The sequence below is a fragment of the Cucumis sativus genome, chromosome 3 (genome assembly GCF_000004075.3).
Source record: "Cucumis sativus cultivar 9930 chromosome 3, Cucumber_9930_V3, whole genome shotgun sequence".
In the NCBI taxonomy this organism is placed as follows: Eukaryota; Viridiplantae; Streptophyta; class Magnoliopsida; order Cucurbitales; family Cucurbitaceae; genus Cucumis; species Cucumis sativus.
In genome coordinates, this window is record NC_026657.2 from 11,778,326 (window position 1) to 11,800,352 (window position 22,027).

The 22,027-nt window shown below is 34.0% G+C and overlaps 2 protein-coding genes across 3 annotated transcripts; one reads left to right on the forward strand and one right to left on the reverse strand.

Annotated features, from left to right (window-relative positions):
* The first annotated feature begins 1,385 nt into the window (after window positions 1–1,385).
* LOC101211027 (splicing factor 3B subunit 4) lies at window positions 1,386–5,253 on the forward strand. The gene is made up of 9 exons (XM_004147606.3): window positions 1,386–1,609; window positions 1,738–1,786; window positions 1,922–2,010; window positions 2,104–2,160; window positions 2,294–2,356; window positions 2,445–2,510; window positions 3,981–4,067; window positions 4,260–4,353; window positions 4,488–5,253. The coding sequence occupies exons 1-9, from the start codon at window positions 1,505–1,507 to the stop codon at window positions 5,015–5,017; spliced, it is 1,140 nt and encodes a 379-aa protein (XP_004147654.1). The 5' UTR covers window positions 1,386–1,504; the 3' UTR covers window positions 5,018–5,253.
* Window positions 5,254–5,846: 593 nt separating this feature from the next.
* Window positions 5,847–21,248, reverse strand: LOC101216022 (DNA topoisomerase 3-beta). 2 transcript variants are annotated; one of them, XM_004147627.3, is made up of 15 exons: window positions 21,111–21,248; window positions 20,971–21,027; window positions 19,347–19,450; window positions 17,856–17,949; window positions 16,873–16,972; window positions 14,852–15,095; window positions 13,541–13,703; window positions 13,338–13,457; window positions 13,005–13,084; window positions 12,199–12,477; window positions 9,107–9,275; window positions 8,043–8,171; window positions 7,740–7,952; window positions 7,266–7,445; window positions 5,847–6,803 (listed from the first exon to the last, which is right to left on the reverse strand). In XM_004147627.3, exons 1-15 carry the CDS (start codon window positions 21,132–21,134, stop codon window positions 6,156–6,158), a joined length of 2,604 nt encoding a protein of 867 aa, XP_004147675.1. In that variant the 5' UTR covers window positions 21,135–21,248; the 3' UTR covers window positions 5,847–6,155. The 2 variants fall into 2 exon arrangements, with proteins under 2 accessions (XP_004147675.1, XP_011651110.1); XM_011652808.2 differs by lacking the exon at window positions 21,111–21,248 and having other exon boundaries at window positions 17,856–17,944; window positions 20,971–20,986.
* Between the last annotated feature and the right edge of the window lie 779 nt (window positions 21,249–22,027).

The following is a 22,027-nucleotide window of genomic DNA, read 5'->3' on the forward strand; positions in this document are numbered from 1 at the left end:
TAAATAATAGTCTATTTTAATTATCTTATTTTATCACATTATATGTTATAATTATAAGTATTTATTTTAAGAAGTTATCTTTTAAAATATTTTTTCAAAATTATATTTCAAATACATCTAAGATAAATGGTAACAAGTTCAAATTTCTCAAAAGTACCTATAAGTAGAGTAAAACTTTAGAACTTATGCAAATGGTGTTAAATTATTCATAGCAAAACTTGTAGTAGTCTCTTGCTAAACATTTATTCAATCACTTCATATCAAATTCTTTTTTATTTTGATTTTCGCATTTTATCAATTAACTTTGTCATTTCCTATCTAAATCAAGTATGAATTAATTGTTGATTTTAGTTTATACAAACCAAAAATTTAGGGGTCATTTCAATTCATTTTCAAAAGAATTTCCCTTATTTTCTCTCTCTTTACCATGGAGCTCCTTGAAACACAAAAGTGAAATTATTTTTTTTGTTTTTGATTATTTTACTATATGTCAATTTTAATTAACAACCTTTATTTATAAATTTTAAGTTTGGGTTTAAAAATATATTTGAATATTTTTAAAAAATATCATCCATGAGTTATTAAGCTTTCCGTTTTAATGTATAGTAAAATTATAAATACTAAATTTTAATAATGACTTATGGATTCATAATTAAAATTTCACAAATTTGGGAATAAAAAGTAAAAAGTTTGCCAACATTTATTTTAAGGTTTGAAATACAAAATTTTAATTTTAATAATTTAATTAATACTTTTTAAAATCAAATCGAAAGTTTAGAAATTAAGTTGATAATTTAATCAATAGTAAATATTATAACCACAAACTAGTGTTTTACGTGTTTGGAGACACTTAGACACTTGCTAAGAAATTTTATAAAAAATTACCTTAGTAAAATCCACCTAGCATTAAAAAAAAAAAGTTTATTTACTAATTTATTAATAAATGTTAGCTTTTATAAATATAAAAAATGATCAAAATATTTACTATACAAAATGAAAAAAAACATTAAGCTAGTTGTTTTTAATTTTTAAATGTTTCTGGTATGTCTTTCATTTTTCTCTTTTTTTTGTTCGATTCATTCTATTATCTTTTTTCGTGTAATTTTATATAAAATAAATTTAAGTTATTATTTGGTTCGAGATAGCTAAATCTAAAATAAGTTTAAAAACGTAGTTATGATTCTTCTTTAAAAAATGAATCAATATTTTTAACGGGTAAAAAATATATATATTTAGGATGATTCAATCCGATTAATGGGGCATTTTTAAAATGTGTAGTGGAGTTTTTTTGTTTTTTTAAAAGAGCCTATATGATGATTACAAATTTTATAAATTGTTTCAAAAAATGAACTAAATATTAAGAAAAAGGTGTGTTTTTTTTAAAACCAAAAACAAAACCCCATAGAAAATTGTTAGCTTCTCGCGAGTGTGCAAAGGGGTTTTGGTCTGTTGTAATTTGTGAACTTCAAACGGAGGCAACTGCTTCACCGACTAGCCGGAGAAGATGACGACCAAGATAGCGCCGGGAGTCGGAGCTAATCTTCTCGGCCAGCACGCCCCCGAGAGGAATCAAGACGCCACTGCCTATGTCGGAAATCTAGATCCCCAGGTTTTTTTCCCTTCTTTTTCCTTTCTGAATCAGCTAATTCACCTTCAAATCCCTTCATCTAGGGTTTCCCCGTTCTTCTAATTTCATTTTTATCATACGCTTTTACTCTTTTTTGAATGCCCTGCCAGGTGTCTGAGGAGTTGCTTTGGGAGCTGTTTGTTCAAGCCGGTCCAGTTGGTGAGTTCGTTCATTTCTTTTTCCTAATGAACTCTTGGGGATTTCTGAAAACTCTGTTGAAGTTACTTTTGTTCCCTTCTTATTCTTGGTTGGATTATTTCCTTGAACAAATTGTACATACTTCTTGTTTTGTAGTTAATGTGTATGTGCCAAAGGATAGAGTCACTAATTTGCATCAAGGATATGGATTCATTGAGTTTCGCAGTGAGGAAGATGCAGATTATGTATGTTATATTGTGGACTCTTTTGCCTTTTTATCCTCATAGTTATACGCTTTCGGAAGTTATCTTGATTTTCCATTCTCTATGATTTTGCAGGCAATTAAGGTGCTAAATATGATCAAGCTCTATGGGAAGCCAATTCGTGTAAACAAGGTATGTAGGAAACCTGTTCGTTCAACTGCACTATAATGTGGTCTGATGTACTATTCAGCAAAGGAGGATGGTATTTCATCTTCTTATAAAAATGGATGTTTAACTTTTATTATGTGTGCATTGCATATTCCAGGCATCTCAAGACAAAAAGAGTTTGGATGTGGGGGCAAATCTCTTCATAGGAAACCTAGACCCGGTAAGTCTTTATTTTATTCTGATATGTCTGGAAAATTTGCAAGACTAATGTTTTAAAGATTGAAACTAAACCATGGTTTTTCTTTCAGGATGTAGATGAGAAGCTTCTCTACGATACTTTCAGTGCATTTGGGGTCATTGTAACAAATCCTAAGGTTATAACTTTTCCCATAAATCCATCACTCTAGTATGTTTTGTTTATCACAGGAGATTAGAGTTCATTTTTGAGCAAACTACTTACTAGTAAATTATAGTTCATTTTCAAGTGAACTACTTACTCTCTAAAGAAGTGATTTAATGACAATTTAACGTAGTGAAGGCCTTTCATGGAAATATTAAACCATCACAATTGCCTTTTAGTATGTTTACGGTTGTTTATTTTTTCTGGAGTATGCTGAACATCATCGGTCTCTATTCTGTATTTTTTTTATGGGAGTTGTAAGTAAACTTGTAGGAAGTTTGTGTTATTTGTGGCTTTTATTAATGAATTTCTCTTTAGTTTGCAATGAGAAAATTCATTCTTCTACGATATTGCCTCTTTGACCAGAAAGTTGATCTAGATTATGAAATAGTATAACATTCCTTTTCTTATTCTTTTTGTTTTATCCCTTTCTCCTTTACTTGTAGTTCTTCGACATGTCTCTTCTATTTCAAGTTTCAAGCATAATGGTGGTTGAACAACCAGTTTATGGTTTCTTTTGTCTGTATTCAGTGTCTTTTTTAATAATATATAATTTCTATCTCTTCCTTAATTGTTTTCTTGGCTTACCATTACTTTTAGAATTTCTTTTTACGCCAAGGATTTTTTTGCTGGGTTTTCTTCCACGAGGGTTACTCCACCTCTCTATCGCCACTTTCCCACTACTATCATGTTTTTTATGAGAATGGGACTTGTTATATGACCTTACTTTCTATTTCCTGTTACTCTCCTGAATTGTGTAGTTGGGTATGCTGGATCGGGAATTTTTTAGGAATTTAAGGGGTTAATAACATCATGGCCGTTGGAATGCTTAGACTTCTTGGCTACTGAACTCTGCTATCAAATCAGTTTCCTACCATGTTTCAAGAGCAATATGAACCTAAGTTTTGAACTCTTAAGTGCATAAGGCACAACATTATTCCCTTTACCATCCTTTTAAATAACATATCCCTCTATTTAGCATGTGGAATACAAAATTCAGTCTGAAGTGGGCGCTTGAAAAGTGTTCATATTTTCTTTGTATTAAGCCCTTTACCAATGTTTCAATACTCTTTTGCTTGGTTCTTTCGTTGTTTCTCCTTTGTGATCATTTGTAAGTCGTTTTCACATTTGTATTGCTCGAGTTCATCTTTGTCTAGTTTGTTTGGATGATATTATCCTTTTCTTATTTTGCTCGTAGTATAATACTCTTATACTTTAAGCATTAGTTTCATTTATTATTAATAAAGAGGTTTGTCTCAGTTTAAAAAAAAATAAAAGGTCCCTTTTTGTTGTATGCCCTATTTATCCTTTTTGGTTCTTTCTCATCTGGTGTGTACTTGCTACTGTGCTCTTTTTTGGGATGTATTAGAACTGTTTTGCATAGATCTGAGTCTTAATATATTTATCTTCTGACCCGAAATGTCTTTCTTTTTTTCTTAACCAGATTATGAGGGATCCTGATACAGGAAATTCGCGTGGGTTTGGTTTTATTAGCTATGACTCCTTTGAGGCATCTGATGCAGCAATTGAGGTGTGTTATTGCTTTGTTTATCGGCAATCATTTCAATCCCGCAACATTCATACAGCTTGCTGTTTTTATATATTATATATGAAGTTCCAAATGCCAACAAGATTTAAAATAATTTGTCCACCTGGTAACTCAAACCTCGAAAAGAATGAAGTAACCTTATCTTGACACAATTTTTTGCTACTTTTGCAATAGGCGATGAATGGTCAGTATCTTTGTAATCGTCAAATAACGGTTTCATATGCCTATAAGAAAGATACCAAGGGAGAGCGGCACGGCACACCTGCAGGTAAGAATTATTCACTGATCTTTGAAATTTGTGAATTTTTTTTAGGTTAGGAACAGGATTCGAACTTTTGGCGACTGAGACGAGAAGTTTATCATCATTGATTAATTTACCTCTGGTGTACATTTTCTGTGTAGAGAGAGTATTGGCTGCTAGCAATCCCCAGAAGAGTAGACCTCACACTTTGTTCGCAAGTGGCCCTCCGACACTTCCAAAGGTTGCACAGCCTAATGGTGCAATTGGAGCTCCAGTGCCACCGCGGCCCTTTGCTAACGGTGCAATCACTCCCAACCCTATTCCTGCAATACGTCCTTCGCCACCACAAGGGGTGGCTTTCCCCCCTATGCCAATGGCTGGACAACCACCAGCCTGGCAAGGTCAGCCGCAGCAACCAGGTCAAATGATGCCGGGTTCCATGATTCCACCACCAGTTCAGCAGTTCCGGCCACCTCCCCCAAACATGCCTCTGCCACCACCTCAGGCTCAAGCACATTCCATGCCTATCCCTCCACCAATGGGAATGGGAGGAGCACAGCCACAGCTTTGGCGACCACCGCCACCACCAATGCAGCAGCAGCAACCTGGAAGGCCACCTATGCAAATGTCATCGATGCCCCCGCCGCCACCTCCAAATCATATTCCACCACCTCTACCTTCTTCTGGCTGATACATCAAAATGTTGCTAGCCATGAAAATGAGATCATGTTTATTTCTTTTTTGTGATAATATTCAGTAGGTTGTCATATTGTCATACAGATTGTTAACACTTCAATCCGAGAAATTAGCAGGAGGAAATTCGGCATTTTTGCTACGCCTAGAACATTCTCAATCTTTATATGGATTGCTTGCTAAAAATTAGAATGTTGAAAATATTACTTGATTATGAGAAAGGACATTATATAACAATAGTAGTTTAATTTAATGAATTAGCCAGAAAATAATTTCAACAAATTGTCGTGATCTGATAAGTTAGGTCTTTTTAAAATTTCAATATTACATATTTTAGGCCATAATTATAAGTTCTTATAAAATCTTTTTCAATGTACCCCTGGAACCCATTTGCCATGCTAAATAAAATTTATTTGGTTCGAGTGTCACATTGTTGTGGTCTCATTGTCACGATAGGAATAATTAAACAACTATCAATTGATCAAGCATCAAATGTCGAGCTATAAAATCTTCTCAAAAATGAGAAACCAGTAGATCAATATGGGAGTGTATTGATAAACTAAAATGAGAAACGAGAAAGACGATCAGTAAACAATACTCATGGTGGTTGAAATATGCTCTCAACTATAATATAAAAAAAATTTATACGCACTAGTAGTAATTTATTACTAATAATGATAAGAATCATATCTTTACTTTTAATCAATGCTGGTAGACAACTCATCATAGCCATTCTTTTTGTTTTGCTCATTGATTTACATACCAATGTGATTTTTCAAGAATTGCTATCAAAAAACTGATTGTGGATCCGCTCAAATTCCTTCGAATAATCTACAAATTCAGGATATTTCATAAACGATCGAATGGCAGGCGTCATTCCACATTTCTTCATTATATTAAAGAATAAAGGGTAGTAAAAACACGCTAGTCTTCAAAATTTTGACTACATAAGGAAAAACAAGAAAATAAAGACGTTCATCAGCAGCTTACCAACCTAAGGAACACAAGAGCTAACACCATCCAAGTTAAGGCAAATTATGTATAAGGAAAGGTGTAGGTGGCTCATCTCTTTGCGTTTCCTTCCAAAAAATTTCATGTACTTCCTCTAAAATTTCTAAATGATAGTTTGCTTTTCTTCAGAAGTCCCGGAAACTCATTTTTGGGTCCATTGGTTTCCCTGAACTACGTCCTCTTCCTCCCCTTCCCCGTCCTCTTCCCCTTCCTCTTCCTCTTGAACCTCTGTTTCTGATAAATGATTTTCCATGCTTCATCTCCAGAAGTGAATGGAGAAACTCATCGCAAAGAATGCATCCAACAAACAGTGTAGCTCCATCCTCCAATGGTGTCGTTTTCTTGTTGAAGTCAACTTCTATAATTGTAGAGTCACAATCAGCACACTTGTCACGTGTGGTGGAAATCCTATGAGCACCTTTAGGAAGGAAGACAAGACAATTGCATTTGTTGCAGTTGAGTTTCCAGTTGGGTGCACTCACAGGATCTAGGACAAGTGTCCCGCTACATTCTGGACAAGCGCAAACTCCTTGGGTTATTAAAGAATGTCGACATGTTGGGTGTGGACACATGAAGCATGGCATGCCCATTCCCTTGCTTGATGTTCCGGAACTTGGGTTGGCTTTAGAAGCACCATATAATGTGTTGATACCCTCAAATGGAGGACTATTGTAGCAATATGGGCAAAGAGGAAATGACTTGCCTTCTGGGCCAGGTAAGGAATAAATCAAGAGCTCAAAGTTGTCCAGAGGGCATGTAAGTTCCTTATACAGCTGAAAAAGAACGATGAGTTATTTCGTTGTAGAATCAGAGAGCTCTTATATTCAACCAAGCGATCTTAGAAACATTCAGAACATAAGTCATCAACCTCAGTGTAACAGCCATCAACGATAAAAGCAGCATTTAGTAATCATGGCTACTACTTAAAAAGAAAGTGAATCCTTCATAAATTGTGCAACCAGAAACAAGAAATGTAACAAAATGAAGTTGAAGGCATGCAACAATTTCTGCAATTACTTATATTCCAAATATTGCACGTAAAAGCAGCAATACATATGAATTACTAAATAGTCGACAAGCTAATTCAGATAGTGCTGCAGTTACCACATTCTTTCAAAAAATGAGCGTACATTAAGAAAATACCCCACCGAAGATATACAGAACGTGAAACAAAAAAAGCTGAAGAGTCGATGGAATCAATGGAAGGAATTGGCATTATTTTGTGGGATATTTACCTTTATTGTTCCCTTTTGAGGAAGATAATAAACCTCCTCACATATACCACAGTACAGACGCTGTGGTTGGGAAGAAATAAACTTCATATACCGTAGGCACTTTCCACATTTGCTCAAAGCACGTCCTGAATCGGCAAGGGGAGAAAATTGTGCTTCAAACAGAGCATCCATATGATCAATCTGAACAAGATAAGAAGCAATTTTACCAATTGAGAAGTTAAAAAGCCTGGTTCCAGATGCTATGCATTAAAATAACAAAAGAGGAAAGCCTTATTACATGTCTGGAATCATTTTGCACCAAAATAACTAATAAGTAAATAAAGAACATGACTAAAAAGTAAATAAGAAAAGGTTTGAATTTAACTAATAATAAATTTATTAAAACAAAAAATGAAAAAGAAAAGAACGAAAAGTCTCTAATGCTTTATTGATAACAATATGTCCACTAGTAAGTAAGCCACAGTGGAAAATAACCTTCTTAACAAAGTAGCTATACTTTTGCCTGAACTGTTGCAATACACTCTGCACAACACTAGAATGATCTGCTTGACCTTTGGCAACAAGAGTGATCTGATGCTCGATGAAACTTCGAATATCTGGTAAACAGAGATCTGGATCAATGCATTGATATCCTCTAATTAAGGTGATGCCCAAGTTAGTTGGAACCAACCTCCTCCCAGCTTGAACCTGCAACAGAACAATGTAACTAAATAACTAAACAGCGTACAATTTTTCCATGCCAAAAACTATCATATCAGCCTGCAGGACATAACTAACCTGAACATAGTTGCGCTCGCCTATGTTGTTAATGTGTACGGGTATTGATGCATCTGTGCCTATTCCATGCTTCTCCATGAGAGAAATCAACTCACTTTCACTTAAATAATCCGGAGGTGTGGTATTCCCCTGAGAATTTTAAGAGTAAACAATAAAAAATGTAGCCTTGGTTTATGCCATTGACAATAATGCATGTGGAGCATCTAAATATCACTCATCTCAATATCCTCGGGCATACTTAATTTCTACATACTTCTATAGGAAAGAATGGTAACTGAAAATTAATGTTTAACAGAGAAGTACAAATCATTCATATTACTGAAAACTGATGCCTAATACTAATAGTTGACGGGAATAAAACGTACTTATTGATGGCTGATGAGGACCAAAATCACATGTTCTTCCATTGCTCTTATTCATTGGATTGTTTGCATCTCCTATTCAGAATCTTTGATTTTCAGTTGGTTTCTAACGGTAACTCTAGATATAACATCACTCAGCTGCTATCTGGTCCTTTATTGAATCTAAAGCTCATCTGGTTTGGGTTAATGCTGTCAAAGGCTATCATTTTTAAATTTGTCTTGAACAAAATCAGATGATTTTTAAGATAAGCATCTAGCTTCGCAAAAACAGTTTCATATAGTCAAGATAAAACCTTTCATCGGCATTTTCTTCCTCTTTTCTTGCAAATTACTTTCCAATGATATTAGTATGTGTTGAGAGATTGTTTATTCGCTATATTTTGTTAATTTCACTCCCAATAATGTTCCTTTCAATTATCAATGGAAATTCTGTTTCTTCTTAACAAATAGGAATGAAAAGTACGAATCTTTTTACAGCTTAAACATTCAATTTTTTGGCTTAAACATTCAATATTTCTAAATGCAGTATTCCAATTGTTATAGATCAAGAGCATATCTCATGTCCTATTCTTGTAGAAATTGTTTATCAAACCCTTAAATTAGATTCAAACAGCACAGAAGTAAAATTTCAAGATCTTCTACAGAAATAATATGATATTGTTAGCAATTCGGCAATGTTTTCAGAGGCTACTAGAGCGCTACCTGATAAAGATCCACTCTTGCAACTTCAATTTTCTCTCCCTTCAGAAACTGAGGTAGTTTTTTTTCATTTACTGCCAACCATGGCATAATGGAGGTGAATCCTTTTACTGTAACACGTGACCCAGTACAGTTGAATATTTCTCCAGCGATTGAAAACTGTATCTTCGTCCTTCAAAGGCAGTTTCAAATGTGAATAATTGATTAAAATACATAGACACACAAAAAGAAAAGAAAAGAAAAGAAAAGAAAGAAAGAAAAGTTGCAGAATTTTCAGCAATCTAATTTAGCTTCTTTTGCAAATTTCAAGGAGATTTAGTTTATAGACTATAGGGATCATAGTTATGTTAGAAGTCCTTAATTAGGATTTCTCCTTTTACCAATCGTGACAAGAATTTTAAGGGTTTGAAGATCTTTATTTAAACTCTTTTGATAAAAACGGTTCAAGATACATTTTGTATCAAAAACTGTTTTGAGTGGTTGCCAAGAACTTCAACTTTTTCCAAAATGACTTAATTTAAAAAATAAACTTTTGAAAAGTTAAAACTTAAACCAAACACCCCTCTATTACATTCCAACCTTAACTCTCTTCTGAGCCTTGACTTCAATTTCTGATACTCTCATAAATCCATCATTATAACTACAAAAGCTAACATATCTTGAAAATACCATTTTGTTCTGTAAAGATGATGAAAACAGCTAATTAAGCTCAAGGAGACCATTAATCTGTTTGAATGGTGTTCAGGCCAGAAAGTGAGTTGGGAAAAAACAGTATTAAGTGGAATAAATTTGGGGAATGATGTCCTTTCTCGCATGGCTGGAAAATTGGGCTGTAAAATGGAAAAACTTCCATTTTTGTATCTGGGTCTTCCTTTGGGAGGATATCCTAGGCAGAAATTGTTTTGGCAGCCAGTCGTAGACAGAATTTACAAAAAACTGGATAGATGGAAAAGATTCAATATTTCAAGAATTGGAAGACAAATTCTTTGCAGCTCAGTTTTGGCCAGCCTCCCTAATTACTACCTCTCCATCTTTGCCATTCCAGAAAAGGTAATTTCTGATTTTGAAAAGTTAATTCAAAATTTTTTTTTGGAGGGGAATTCGGGCAGCAAGATTAATCATTTGGCTTCATGGAAAAAGGTCAAGCCTTCTCAATTAGGGGGGGGCTAGGTTTGGACGGTTTAAATAATAAAAACAAGCCCTCCTTGCTAAATGGGGCAGGAGGTTTTTGAAAGAAGACTCCGCGTTGTGGCGTCAAGTAATTAAAAGTATACATGGCTGCAAAATATTTGATTGGCAGACTCTAAACAAATCAGGAAACAGTCTTAGAAGTCCATGGATCAGTATCTCTAGAATGGGAAAAGGTGGTTGAGTTGGCAACTTTCAAAACAGGAAACGGAAGGAGAGTAGCTTTCTGGACAGATTCGTGGATAGGTGATCTCCCTCTTAAATCTCAGTTTCAAATCTTTTCAGATTAGCTCAGCAGCCCAATGATTCAATTGCTGTCCACTGGGATTTTGTCACTAAATCTTGGTCATTAGTATTTCGAAGATTGCTAAAGATGAAGAAATTCAAGATTTCCAGTTTCTTTAACACTCATATCTCATAATGGTCTAACGGGCTTGGATGATAGGAGAGTTTGGTCATTAGAATCCTCAAGCCATTTTTCAGTTAAGTCCCTTTCAAAGCACCTTCTCCCTCTTCACCTTCGGAAAAAGATCACTCTAAAGCACCTTGGAAAACCAGCAGTCCAAGGAGAATAAATGTCTTTGTTTGAATTATGGCAGTGGGTTCTCTAAACTGTTCCGAGACTATGCAAAGGAAGCTTCCCAATATGTGTTTGCCGCCTTCAATGAGCCCTCTTTGCTTGGAAAACAGTGAGCTCTTAATTCACTTATTCATTTTCGGCCCCTTCTCATCTAATTGTTGGTTTAGCATATTTTCCATGCTCAAATCAGTTTGGGTCTTTGATGGTTTGTTTAGCGCCAATGTGCGGCAATTATTGAGGGGCCTTGTTTATAAAAAAACCTTTCCTAGTTTGGATTAATTTGATAAAAGCACTTCTAGCTGAGATTTGGTTTGAACTTAACCAACGCATCTTCCATGATTAAAAAAAAAGGATTGGGTTGACATCGTAGAGATTTCTAAAAGAAACGCAGCAGCTTGGTGTTCTTCAAATGCAGAATTCCAAGATTACTCCATTCAAGACATCTGCCTCAATTGGACCGCCTTCATATGATGAGATTCAATGTAGTTTGGATGGGTTTCATATGTATTTCTAACGTTATGTTTTTACTCCATTCAAGACATCTGCCTCAATTGGACCGTAGGTAGCTTCTGTTGTTATTGTGGTTGTTACTTTGGTCTTTTCATGACCTTAGTATTCTTCTTGTACTTTGGTCTTTTCTTTGTATTTTGGATATGATGAGGGTGCTATGGGGGTATCAACCTAGTTGAGATGTCCGGGTGCACCTACTGATCCTATCTCTCTCTCCCCCCAATTTCTTGGTTTCCCTATTATTCTCATTGTATAGATATCTTGTACATTAAGTTTATTAATAATAAAGAAGCTTGTCTCCTTTTCAAAAAAAAAAAAACATAAATTATTATAAGGTTTCCCATTTGATTAGGATATCAAAAGGATTTCCATGTGTAAGAATGTACGATTTTAAAAATTAGAAGCAGAAAATGCAAATGTTATCAATTTGATCAAAAAAATATTATCAAGCAGCCACACAAATTTCCTTCACTTTAAAACCTAGTAAAAACTGTTCTAACAGCTCCAAAACCGTTGTCATAAAATTCTATAATCTTTCCTTCTATTCCTTCTATTCCTTCTATTGTCACATTGTTTCAACGCCAGAACTAGAAATTGATTACTATGGCAGAACTTTGTCCTTTCATGTTCTAGGTCTTCTTCTATTTAGGAGACCTATGTATTTTTGTAATGTAAGAAAAAAGGAATAATCGATACAATTTCAATTTTTCCTGGATAGATAACGCAAACCATAAATTAGTACCAGCAAAGTCTTCCACGATGCATATTTAAGATACAATAAATCTAAACGAAAAACAAACAAAACAAAATTCCCTACCTAATATACTTGCAGTCAGAAGACAGAGATCCAATGAAATGTTGACACACATATTGGTACAATCTCCAAGCATCTCTCCCTAACATATCTTCTGTTGCTAAACACATTGGAGTAATGGGAGGATGATCACCCACGTCAGTTCCTGATCGTGGTTTACTGTATCCATCAGACAGAAGCATCCGTACATAATCACCCCATTCTGGATTTTTCACTAGGGTATGTAGAGTGCCTTTGAAGTCAAACGAAGAAGGATAAGCCGTACTTTCTGTACGTGGATAGCTACAATAAGAAGGCAAAATGACAAAAGAAAAAATAATAATAAAAATAAACATAGAAAGAGAGATTCATATTAGGTATAGAAAACATCAGATATAAAGGAAGTATTGTTCAACTAGTTGAAGGAAAAGATAAGAAATGCTTCAGATAATTCAAACAAGATAAAGAGGAGAATTGGCAAAGATTCAACAAGCAGAAGCATAATGTCTGTGTCTAAAATTTTGTTAATTTTTCTTCTGATTACATTGAGATTCACTTCCCAAACCTTAATATGTATAAGAGTGTTTTTCTTACACGGAGTCAATTTTTTTAATAATATAGTAAAAAGAGAGTAATGATCCAAAATACAAAGTTAGTGAGAAGAGATATATGAGTGTCTATCGGTGATAATAATATCATTGATAGAATCTGGTATTTTGCTATATTTTGTAAATATTTTCAACCGTTTTGCCATTTACAATAGTTCCCTAAATAATAAAGATTTACTAACTGGACAAATTTTCGGGATAAGAAAGAAATGAAAAGAAAACCTGATGAATCCTTGCGTATACAATCGTTCAGCTAGTTGCATTGCCATTTGAGGTCCAAATCCTAGTGCACTTGAAGCAACCTGAATTTCATGATGATGAATTAAAAGTTGAATCAATATTAGACCTTCATTTTTCATTAAAAAATAAATAAATTTAGAAAACAGAAATGGTATTCTTGTGAAATTATGGTTGCAAGTAAACTTAACAAACTCTAATAGAACTAGGGTTCTTAAAAAGGGCATCAATGTTAAAAATCAGTTTTGAAAAACTCCTTAAAAAACGAAGACCACAAACTCTTACAAGGGGAGACAATTCTCGTAGTCATTTATCTACCTTCAGAAGGTTAACTGTATTTAGTCCAGAAGGTCGAACTTTGTTTTCTTGCTTCTCTGATATTTCTGTTACTTCTGCAATTCCATCTTCTATTACTCGTTTTTGAAACATTGCAGTAACCTGAAACATGGGAAAAAGTATCAACAGTAAGCATAGCAAAGAATAGATTAAGAGTGTTTGTCAAAGCCAAAACAACAACTCACATCACAGTCGAATAACTTGCCACGTTCCCAGTCCAAATTAAGTTCATAGCCGGTTTGCAGAATATAAGGGCATACAGACCAAAATTTTTCTGGTTTAAAGGTGGTTATTTGCAAATGACGCTGTACACAAAACCCAAGCGTGGGAGTTTGGCATGGTCCATAGCTGAAACAAGTGAATAACGTATTGATTAGCCAGTACAGAACGTACAACAACTTGATACCAATATATTTTACTCCAACTAAGCCTCAAACGTCAAGTATCACAAGTACAATCACATTACTTTTATCCTTCGAAACATAATTGCAGAGATAAAAGGTAGAGATCCAGATCATTAGGGAAGTTGACAACATTTGTGAATCAAAATAATGACTAGAGATATTTCATACTTGGCAAACTAAAGTGAAGTAAATGAAGGTAGAATGGGAGGAAACGACTGAGACAGTAGATAATTTAAACAAGAAAGTGAAGCCAACTATTATAACTAGACATCCAAAACTGTAATATTAGTCAAAATAATAAGAAAATGTATTCAAAAAGAAAAAAAAATGCACGGCACGTCACAAGAGAAAGGTTCTTTAAATGAATTAAAATGTTCTTTTATAGGAAATACAAACCGAGAAAGGTTCTTTAAATGAATTAAAATGTTCTTTTATAGGAAATACAAACCATGTTCTAATAGGGAAACATTTAAAATGAGAAAACGTACATACCTCAATAACACAGTCTCCAATATTCATCACCTTTATTTTCTTTTGCATATGAGCGTGTATCATTTACCCAAAAAAAACATTGCATATGAAAACCGTGCATTCTTCTTCTTGTTTGGATGGGAAAGAAAACCTTTTTAAAAGATATGAAATAAAAAAAGGAGGGTGGGAAAGCCAAACCCCAAACCAAAGAAGTCACAAAAAGAACTCTTCTCAACTGATAAAAAGGAACAAAGATCATAAGAGTTGTAAAGAGCAATTTTCATTTGAGATAGTCATAAAGATAACATGACAATCTACCACCCTAAATGGTTATGAAAAATTCATTTTATTCAAAATTTCAGCATCTTCGTTGATAAGACAAATAAGAAAATTTACAATTAATATATTCAAACATTAGAAGCTAGAAGTGGCGATTCTCTTATTTTTCCTTTGCTAAATTCCAAAAAACATTATAGCAATATACGGAAGAGGTGAGAATTTAATAGCAGAAATATGTTTCCCTCAGTGCACCAAAAAAGTGCATACACATTGCATGTATTGATGTATATATGTGTCATGAAATGCCTTAAGAAGGTGAGCAAGAACTAGAAGAGAACTAACGAAATGAGTCTGGAATCGAGGTTTCCATATTTTCCCTGAAAAAAGGTAGTCTGAAATCGTGTAAAGGCTACTCCAACTTTCAAATCTATCTCTTGTCGAGCATCAACAGCAAGTGCCTCGTTTCTATTAGGTTCAACAAGGTTATCCAAAGCCTTCAGAATATCTTTCTCAGTAACAGAAGAAAACCTTGCACGATACACTTTTTTCCTTGTTCCATTGCCACCAAATCCAGTGCACTCAATAACTGCAACAGAACCAATGTCAACACTTTCCTGATAAGAAACATATAATGTATTTCTTTTATCATGAAACAATACTTTTCAAGGATACAAACTCCATGGGAGAGAAAGAAACAAACAAAAGAAAACCAAAAATAGAAATCTAATAAGCAACACAAAACAGTGGTCACAAAAGAAATTACCGAAAGCCCAAGAAAACCAAATAAAATCCAAGAAACAGCTAGACAAAACCACAGACAAGAAAACCCAACCATAGTCAACGAGCTAGGTGGATGAGTTTGGAAACATGGTTCGTTGGAAGGGATGGAAAATCTTCCAAAACAAAGTCTCAAGACTCAAAGTGATTTTACAAGATGAGTATGATGTGGTTTATACCATATATTTACTAAATAAGTTTCAATTTAATTTACATGATGGTCTTCAATCTTTTCTCAAGAAAGAGAATGGTGTAGCTTAAGGGATTAAATGAGAGAATTCTCCAAGAATCAATTCAAATTTTTTGTTATCAATTAAAAAAATTATTGAACACATGAGGGGAATTCCTTATTTATAGAAAATTGGAAACAAACTAAGAAAAACCTAGGAAGGAAGACTAAAATCTTAATACAAATTATTATTTTTCTACAATATATGGGTTTTGGGGATCAAACCTCTGACCTCAAAATTGATAGTACAAGTTTGTGTCAATTGAGTTGTGCTTAGAACAATGGACCAATGCTTGCAGTTGATTGACAGTTCAATGGAGGGAAACAATGAGTTAAAAGGCCTCAATTGTGCATTAAAAAAATTAGTTAGTCAAAAGGAGTACCGTGGGACTAGAATTCAAGAAAATCGAAAATTCACTCAAAATAAAGAGGTTATTGAATTAAAAGAAGATCAAGGAATCATTGAGATACTTGAGGATGTGAATCTTTTGAGGGATTCAACATGGAAAAACTTCATTGCAATCAATTGGGTGGAAAGCGACGGGTAAGAAAAAAAATCAAAGCTAAAAATTGAGAAAGTTCCATCCAAGAATGTGTGAGAGCCCTGGTTAGAGGTATAGTAGAATTATTAGTAGAATATTGGTATGGTTATTAGAAGCAGTAAATAGCTAGTAAGTTTGTTAGGGCTTTAGTTAAAAATAGGAGGAAAGTATTAATAAGTTTGTGGAGTTTCCTTCGGGGAATTTGGAAGAGACTAACCCTCTTGAAAGGCTATGGTATATTGTAGCTTTCTCATTGATATTACAGTATATAAATCTATCTTTAGTGTTCTTTGTATTTCTTGATCTTGTTAGGAGGTACCTAACAAAGTGCAGAAGACATAAAAACCATCCAAGAAGCACTGTGAAAGTCAATTCGTGCTAAGAAGAAAATACACTAGAACAAAATGTAGGCATAGTAAATTTGAAATTCCTCGGAACCCTAAGCAGTGTTACAGATGAGGAAGAAGAAGACAACCATGCGTCGTTTTCTCAGTCCAACCCATTTTACCTGGCCGGTGTCATCAATACTGTCCAAACGTGGAATATATTTTTTTTCCCAACCCAACGAGAAGCCAAAAAATCTTCTTTACTCTAGCTTGCCCAATCCGTATGCCTCAGCCTTTTGTTTATGAACAATTTCACAAAGGCTAAAATTTATAACCAGAGGAGATGAAGGCAAAACCAAAACAAAGATAAATGGAATTTATAGATAAAATCATCTTCAAAGGGGAAAAAAAACTTCAGGAATTTATACATAAGATCATCTTTACCAATAAGACCAAAAAAGTGGACTCATGATTTCAGTGGGGGAGTACCTTCAAAACAAATATTTTCTCCTTCGCGATCACAATCCAACCATAAAACCAAACAATCACAACCACGCGCTTCTCGACTTAAATGTTGACATATGTGAGCCTAAAACCAAGAAAAAATAGTTGATATTTTCTTAACAATAAAAGTTGGAAAACAAGCAAAGTGTATCCTGGATATCAATCATCTAAAAATAAACAAAACAGGGCATGACATAGTCTCCAAGCATAGTTTTGATCCTTGAGAGGCTGTTTATACAAGACAGACCACCAAGAATATATGGAGAATACAACTTCCATTAGTACCGAGAGAGTGTTAATGCTCCCTTGTCCAATAAACTACATAAAAAAAAGATAATGAAGTGAAAATTGACCTTTTACAAAATATATCAATCAGAAAGTCTGGTAAAGTTAATTGGCTGTTTGATGAAGAAACTTACAGAGATTAGTTTAAAGAGCCAAAACCAGACTAAAACTTCAACATCCACAAAACACCAGTTAATAACAAAAGTTGGAAACTTGTTCCAAAAAACATCCCAAAATGATGGCTCAAACACAAACACTCCAATCTTTTGACAACAAATGCAAATTAGGAATACCAACTTAAGGCTAAGGATTAATTTGGAACTGTTCCTCCTCAAAACAACTCATTAGATCGTCATTTTTTAGATACTCTGGTGCGAAAATCCATCACAAGATTCTTCTAGTAAAGGAGAATTATTACCAACTGCAAAAAGAGCTTAACATCTCCTTCATAAGATTCTACAGGGAAAAAAAGAAAAGAAAAACTTCTGCTACCAAAACTTGATTCATGAAACCAAATTCCTCGCCTAAACTGTTAATACTAATATTGGTATCATCCTTAAAATCAGATCTTTCATCTTCCAAAGTGCAACTACTTACATTTTTCGTAGTAGATTTGACTGAACCAAACCAAAGGGGGCAAATGCACAAAATACTTCAAAAAATAATGTGAGAACCACTCATACCTTTGGGTTTGATTCTGTCTTAATTACTGAAGCTTGAAAAAGATCCAAAGGATCGGTGCTCTTCCAATCTTGAAATCCAGCTTGGAAATCTATACTAAACCCACGAAAAGACAACGGAGAAATGCACTATAAAAATGTCCAGAGGGTAAAGGACTAGTCCATCATCACAAAGCAACCAAAAATAACCACGCAAGCAAGCATTATCAGACAGTATCAGAAAAACTGATCATTTCAGCAAAGAGCATTCTTGAGAATTAATAGCCATAAAACCACTGTTTGCCAATTTATACTACAGACATATAAATACAACAACAGTTAGATACTTTTCCTTCTGCAATTGGATAATTTGAGGAAAAATAATACTAAAGCCTTTATCATTAATTAAGTAAATAAAGAGAAATAGGAGACGTGTTATATAAAATTATATAGACAGAATCACAGATACATAGAGAGACATGAACAGGGAGAAAAAAATTCAAGGTAACAAATGCCTGATAAATCATGCCCAGCCTCAGGCTCAAGGGTGCTATGTATATTACAACTGCTTTCTTTTGGCCTTTATTTCTTGCTTGTTATTGTTAATTATGTAGACAAATAATTCTTGTGCTATCAACTGTTTTCGTAAAATTTCATTGTTATTAACGAAAAACACCATGCCCAGCTTGGGCTCAAGAATAGACAATCATTTACAGCGTACAGATTCCAACCATATCTTAATAAACAATTACATAACCTCTAAATTGGAAGGTACTTTTACAATGCACCTTCTAGGCTCTTGGAGTTTCACTCCTTTTTGTGTAATACCAAAAATATAATTAAAATGAAAATGAATCTCGTCCTCAAAGTGAGGGGAGATGTTATTCTTTATAGGTGAAATGATTACAAGCTTGTAGGATAACAAACTAACCAACTACCAATTTTAACTAACTCACCCTTAACTTACTCTTAGCTACCTTACAATTGGATTCTCAGTACACGACCTTTGTTACATTTATCAATGAAATTTGTTTCTCTTCTCTTTTCAAAAGAAAAATAATAAATGAATAAATAAATACAAGATTCCAAGAACAAGGATTATATTAAAGCATGTGTCGAAGTGATAAGAGGAAAAGAAACCACAATTGTAAAAGACAGTCTAAAAAGCAAAAATTTTAAATTCAAAGAAAAACAATTATGTTATACACAAATATACATATCTTAGTTCTTATCAAAAATAGAAAAAAACATATCTTAGTTGAAAAGGTCAGTAAAGATAGAATGCAAAGAAATATGTGTTCGCCACAAAGGACAGCAGAACTTGCAACTGCAACTATTAGATCTTAGTCGTTTATCTCCATCAATTGCATGTGAACCCTTTAAAAGATGGACTTTTTTCCTGTTGCAAAATTACTAAAAGTTTCTTCAGCATTCATGTTCTTTGCATACATATAATTTCTAAAGCAACAAAATCACAATCACATACACTCTAGATCAAAATAAACGAAAAGGCACCTGAAAACATGTCCGATAACAGATGTCACTTTATAATAAGCATGATGCCCAAGAAATCTCCCGTCAAATTCATGTACCTCTGTGCTGCCCTTTCTTGTAGACATCTGTAACATTAATATATTGAACTTATGTGTCAGTATTACTTCCTAAATTGTTCTTCTTTTCTCCCTTGAAAAGCACGCTATACATTTTTTTTCTTCACAAAAACAATAACTTTGATTGAGAAAAAAATGAAAGGATACAAGGGCATCCGAAAAAACCAAGTCTAAAAAAAAGAACCCCACTAAAGAAACAGTTTTCAACTAGGTAAAATACAGCCTATAAAGTAATTACAAAAAACCTTCTAAAGCAAAGCCCAAAGAAAAACATGAAACCTCACCGAGGACCAAACCTCACAAGGTTCCCTTCCCACACACCTAAACACTATATTGTTTCTCTCACCCCACAGATTCCGAATCACTGCACACACCCCAACACACCGAAGGAAACACCCTTTCTTTCTTAAAGGCAGATGAATAAGAAATTCCCCGATCACCAGATGAACCTCCCTCTGCCAAGCCAACGAAACCTCAAACTCTTGCAGGAAAAGGATCCAAAAAAAATCTTGCAAGCGAACACTCCTACAATACTTTTCATCAATATAACGAAGAAGAATTAACACTCCTATTTGGATGCGTGAAAAACAGCCCAAAGAACCAAAAAGTACACATTTTCTCTATAGACCAAAATAACCAAAAAGAAGAAGACAAAGAAGAGAAAGCTGACCTCAACAAAAAGACCCAAACTTTTTAAAATTATATCAAACCACAAGTGCCATGTGGTTGATGAAGTTTTGGAGGTTCTAACTTTGCTAGTTTGAAGTCATTTCTAGACCAATGGACCTGGAGGCTTGAGTGTTGATATTTTGAGATGTCTAAAAAGGACTTGCAGGATAAATAATTGTGGTCTTTTCTTGGAAGTTGTTTCTCTCTAGTGTAAGGTTATTTAAGAATGGTTCACATTTAAAGGGCTAGTGGTGGGGGTTCACAAGACACGTTCTAAAATCTCTTGAAAGCAATCTCATTTGAATTTCCCCTTGTAACTTAATTTGTGACATGCTTGATGTCTCTCAACTTGAGGCCTTTTATAAAACCCTTCGTGCTTAGGCCTTCTTTACAAACACTCAGACAAAATATTTCCTTGACGAAAAAAAAAAAAACTCTCTTAAACCAGTAAAAAATTCTAAGGATAAATTAAAAATGGAAATAACAAACACGGTATAGCCCAAAAGAATGTGTTAAATAAACTTGAGAAAAAGTGTATACACTTGCAGACAGGAGACCATCATGCAAGCTTCTACTTACAAGCTAAATGTTCAAATTACATATCTTAGAATAAGCAAAATGATACGAGCATGCTAATATACATTTGAACGGTAGGTTTTTCAAGCTATCCCATGAATGTTAATTTACTCTTCCAACTGAGAACCACTGTTAATCATCTAAACCCTGTATAATCTACTATCTAAGTCATTCGGGCAAGTGAAGGGCAAAAAAAACTTGGAAGTGGGCTTTAAAATCCCATAGTGATCGGTACCTATAATCTTAAAGTCCTACGAGTTCCATAAAGTGTTTCTACAACTTACTTGGCCATGGGAGAGTGCAGAAGCAATTGAAAGCGCAATGCTAGGCTTCTCTGCAACCTGAAACAGTGATGAGAATCAATTAAAAACAACCGAGACGGATAAAAAAAAAAAAAAAAAAGAAGTAACAGGCTCATACACACCATAAGAACCGTTGGAGCAACCATGATTAGGGTTGTCGTCGGAACCTGAACGGCTGAGTTCAGCGACTTTCTGAGTGAAACTTCACAATCGTTGAGCAGAAGCTTCGACTTCAACTGGAAATGAACAGAGCCACAATGGAGGAGGAGAGGCTACAGAAAAATATGGCTTGGGCCCTTTTATAGGTAACTGAACAAAATGGGCTTTGGAAGAGCAGTTTGGGCCCTTACGGAGTTTGGACTTCGTGTGTATTGTGGTTAAAGTTTCCCCATTCATTTTTAGTCTTATTTTCTTATTAGGTTAAAATGAAGGGTAATTATAATCTATCCCATTTGAGAAATAATAATTAATGATATAGCATCATTTAAGAAATATTGCAAATATAGCAAAATTATCACTGATAGACTTGTATCACTTATAGACTCATATAATCTATCGGTGATAGACCAATTTTTACAACATGATCTATCAATGATAGAATATGACAAATTTTGTTATATTTGCAATTTTTTTTAAAATGTTGTTATATACTTAATTATTTTGAATTTAATTGATAAATTTGCAACTATCCCTAAAATTAATATATGTTTTTAAAATTTAACTTGGCTCGATTGGAGATCAAATCAATTAAGATTTGTAATTAGTGTTTTATTTGAATTCATATGTATAGTAATTTATAAGGTTAAAAGGCAAGCTTTTGTCTCATGTTATAACTCTCCAAGTTTAGAATAAAACATAAATGAATTGTTGTCATATTAATGAGATGAATTTTGAGCACAACAAGAGTAAGGTTAAGAAATACTTTTAAAAACAATTAAAAGTTATTAAATATACTAACAATGTGCACATTTCTTTTCGGTGACTCGATCATAAGAACTTCTAGAGTTGAGTGAGAATTTTCCTATGATGCATGTGAGTG

Coding starts and splice junctions, on each gene's coding strand:
- LOC101211027 (XM_004147606.3), top strand. CDS start 1,505: ATGACGACCAAGATAGCGCCGGGAGTCGGAGCTAATCTTCTCGGCCAG. Junction 2,357..2,444: donor TCATAGGAAACCTAGACCCG/GTAAGTCTTTAT, acceptor TTTTTCTTTCAG/GATGTAGATGAGAAGCTTCT. Junction 2,511..3,980: donor TCATTGTAACAAATCCTAAG/GTTATAACTTTT, acceptor TTTCTTAACCAG/ATTATGAGGGATCCTGATAC.
- LOC101216022 (XM_004147627.3), bottom strand. CDS start 21,134: ATGGTTGCTCCAACGGTTCTTATG. Junction 21,028..21,110: donor TTGCTCCAACGGTTCTTATG/GTGTGTATGAGC, acceptor TCACTGTTTCAG/GTTGCAGAGAAGCCTAGCAT. Junction 7,953..8,042: donor GCGAGCGCAACTATGTTCAG/GTTAGTTATGTC, acceptor GTTCTGTTGCAG/GTTCAAGCTGGGAGGAGGTT.